At 46.6% G+C, this 3,093-nt stretch overlaps 1 protein-coding gene across 5 annotated transcripts in view; it reads left to right on the forward strand.

Annotated features, from left to right (window-relative positions):
* Positions 1-2,145, forward strand: part of PRSS54 (serine protease 54) — a 65,288-nt gene extending 63,143 nt beyond the window's left edge. For 4 of the 5 annotated variants that reach the window (XM_038754083.1, XM_038754082.1, XM_038754084.1 and 1 more), the window contains one exon: positions 1,427-2,145. In XM_038754083.1, the coding sequence (XP_038610011.1) occupies positions 1,427-1,984 (558 nt within the window). In that variant the 3' untranslated portion in view covers positions 1,985-2,145. The remainder of the gene's footprint in view (positions 1-1,426) is intronic. The other variant, XM_038754085.1, reaches the window with a different exon arrangement.
* Positions 2,146-3,093: the final 948 nt, after the last annotated feature.

Consider the following 3,093-nt stretch of genomic DNA (forward strand, 5'->3'; position numbering starts at 1 on the left):
ATATAAATAAACAACAGATATATAATAATAATAATAATGGTATTTAAGCGCTTATTAAGTGACAGGCACTGTACCAAGCGCTGAGGTAGATACAAGCACTCCCTGTCCCACGTGGGGCTCATAGTCTCAGTCTACATTTTACAGAGGAGGTAACTAAGGCCGAGAGACGTGAAACGACTTGCCATACAGATCTATAGCCCACTGTTGGGTAGGGACTGTTCTGTATGTTGCCAGCTTGTACTTTCCAAGCGCTTAGTACAGTGCTCTGCACACAGTAAGCGCTCAATAAATATGATTGATCTATACATATGTGCTGTGGGGATGGGAGGGAGGATGAATGAAGGCAGCGAGTCAGGACGAGGCAGAAGGGAGTGGGAGAAAAGAAGAGGGCTTAGTCAGGGAAGGCTTCTAGAAGGAGATGTGCTTCGGTGGGGCTTTGAAGTTGGGGAGAGCAATTATCTGTCTGATATGAGGAGGGAGGGCATTCCAGGCCAGAGGTAGCATGTGGGCGAGAGGACTGCAGCGAGATAGACGAAATCGACGCCCTATTATTTTTGAAAATGAAGGGCAGCTCTGTATTTATATCTACGAGTAGAACAACATACCAGGACCAGGTAAAACCCCATATGAAGCAGAGATGTCTTGAGGAAAAGTCTTGAAGATGCCTGTGCCCCAACATCTAGGACTTGGTGAAAAGGGGAAGGAGGCAGTCGGTGGTTCAAACAAAAAGAGTACAAGAAGTTAGAACCGGAATGGAGAGGGGAGTAGGAAGCTGATGGGGAAGCAGAAATCCAAAGAGGGGAGACAAGGCAGGGAAGGACATGATGGAATTTAAAACATCCAAAGAGAAGATAGAGAAAAGTAGTTGGGGAGAAACCAAGTGCACACATTAAGTGCTCCATGGATATGCTTGATTGATTGATTAATTAACGGATTGGTGAGCTAACTGAGCTGAAGGTCACCCTCAGTGAGGCCTGTCAATCAGTGGGGGAGCTCGCTGTCTCCATGCTAAAGGCGATTCCCTGCTTCTGTCCTCCCCAATATCTCTCTGCCACAGCCAAGCGCCTGCCCAGGCCCACCCCTAGAACTGGGGTGCAGAGGGGTCTGGGCAAGGTGAAAGAGGGGCAGTGGAACCCATCAGAATTTACACTGGCCCGGCAGCCCCGGGGGACACTAGAGCGTTCCGGAAAAGGACAAGGTACAGTGACAACGGCAGTCAAATGAATAAAAAGAAAATTAGTCGTCTCGTTGGAATTTAGCGTAGTTATGCAGACTGTAGAGTGGATCGGGAACTATTTTGCCTTCACTCCTCTGGGAAACCTGATAGTTCCAGAATCATAAAAATGGCAAAAATTGCACAAAGACTTCCCACCCCACTCCACCACCACTCCCCTCCCCCTTGTAATCCCGCTTTTCTCTTTTACAGGGTGATCCAGGAAACCCAGTTTTCTGTCAGGCCCAGGATACAAGGCAGTGGGTTTTGAGTGGAATATTAAATCGAGGTGGCATGGCCTGCTTTGGGCCATTTCTTTATACTGTGGTGTCCCACTACAGTAACTGGATTTCCACCAGGACAGTGAAAGCAGGCCCACCCTTGCATCCTACTTACAGTCAGAAAAGTCCAACTCCTCTCTCTCTTGCAAGTTCCAAAGAGAAGAGTGAATTAGAACAGACACCTCAACCGAAGGACCACTCCGAAGAGGAGAAACACTCGGAGAGCCCCAGAGGTCGGGCCAGGGCGAAATCCCATTCAGCAGAACCATCGGCCTCTTTGCAAGAGAACCGCAACCCTCAGGATGGAAAGGAACCGGAGTGGAAAAATCTGGATGAACGAGCCAGGTCAAAAGCTCTTGCCTCTGAGCCAATATATTATGACTATTACGGTGGGGAAGTTATTCCCATTTCCGGTCATAAAAGGTTCAGTCAGCCTCAAGAACTCATTTTGGTTGTCCTCTTGCTTGCTCTCCTTTACAGGGACATCTAGTCACTGAGGTAAACCTTTGGAACTGGAAAATACAGCTGGGCAGCAGGCTAGGAATTCTCCACATCATTTCTATGATTTTTTTGTTTTTGTAGCTACGAGTCTGACTCCAGATGTTCTGGACCGACATTTTTGTTGTGTCATTCCACCTAATAAAACCTGGAAATTCCGCAGGCAGTCCTTGGCTTAAGACTTGAATTAAGACGAATGACACTTGCCACGTTTCTAAATTTACCTCCAACTTCAGGGTCCAAACCCACCGGCTTCAACCTTACGGCATGGCATCCTTTATTATGGCACTTGCTCCGGGGGTGTCCAAGAGCGGTGGGGAAACCATTTTGAAAGCCGTTAATGGGCAGAGGGCAGGGGGCCAGTGTGTGGGCGGGAACTTGTACTTCCCAAGCGCTTAGTACAGTGCTCTGCACACAGTATGCGCTCAATAAATACGACTGAATGAATGACGGAATGAGGTTGAGGGAGGAGAGACTTAGAAAGAGATGGAGGATGGGCCTGGGATAGAAAGACTCAATCTGCCCGTTTTACTTCGGAGGAAGTAACCATCAGCTATCCTATTGTGGCGCCTCCATATAAATACATTGATGCAGCTATACTACTCATTCATAATTGACAGAGAACTGCGTAATGCCGGAGAATTTCACTAAGAATTCAGAATCCACCCTTGGTTCCGGAGCCAATCCTTTCCTCATTTATAATGTTGCTGTGGTGAGAAAACTGGTCCCGAAGTAACATTTGACGTAAGGTGCAGTTTTCAAAAACCAATTGTGCTATACAGAGTAGAAAGTCCTTGGATTTTCTAAGACCGAATACGTATCCCTTCCCAGATATCCTCCAAACCAATTGTGCTATACAGAGTAGAAAGTCCTTGGATTTTCTAAGACCGAATACGTATCCTTTCCCAGATATCCTCAAAACCAATTGTGCTATACAGAGTAGAAAGTCCTTGGATTTACTAAGACCAAACACGTATCCAAACCCAGATATCCTCAAAAGTCAAGGAGTTTCAATCCTTAGAGGAGGGGAAAAATTGGGAAAAGAAATCAGATCACTCGCAAACCCAAGAGACACCAATATAAAGGAGACACTCATCTTCA

The sequence above is a fragment of the Tachyglossus aculeatus genome, chromosome 11 (genome assembly GCF_015852505.1).
Source record: "Tachyglossus aculeatus isolate mTacAcu1 chromosome 11, mTacAcu1.pri, whole genome shotgun sequence".
Classification (NCBI taxonomy): domain Eukaryota; kingdom Metazoa; phylum Chordata; class Mammalia; order Monotremata; family Tachyglossidae; genus Tachyglossus; species Tachyglossus aculeatus.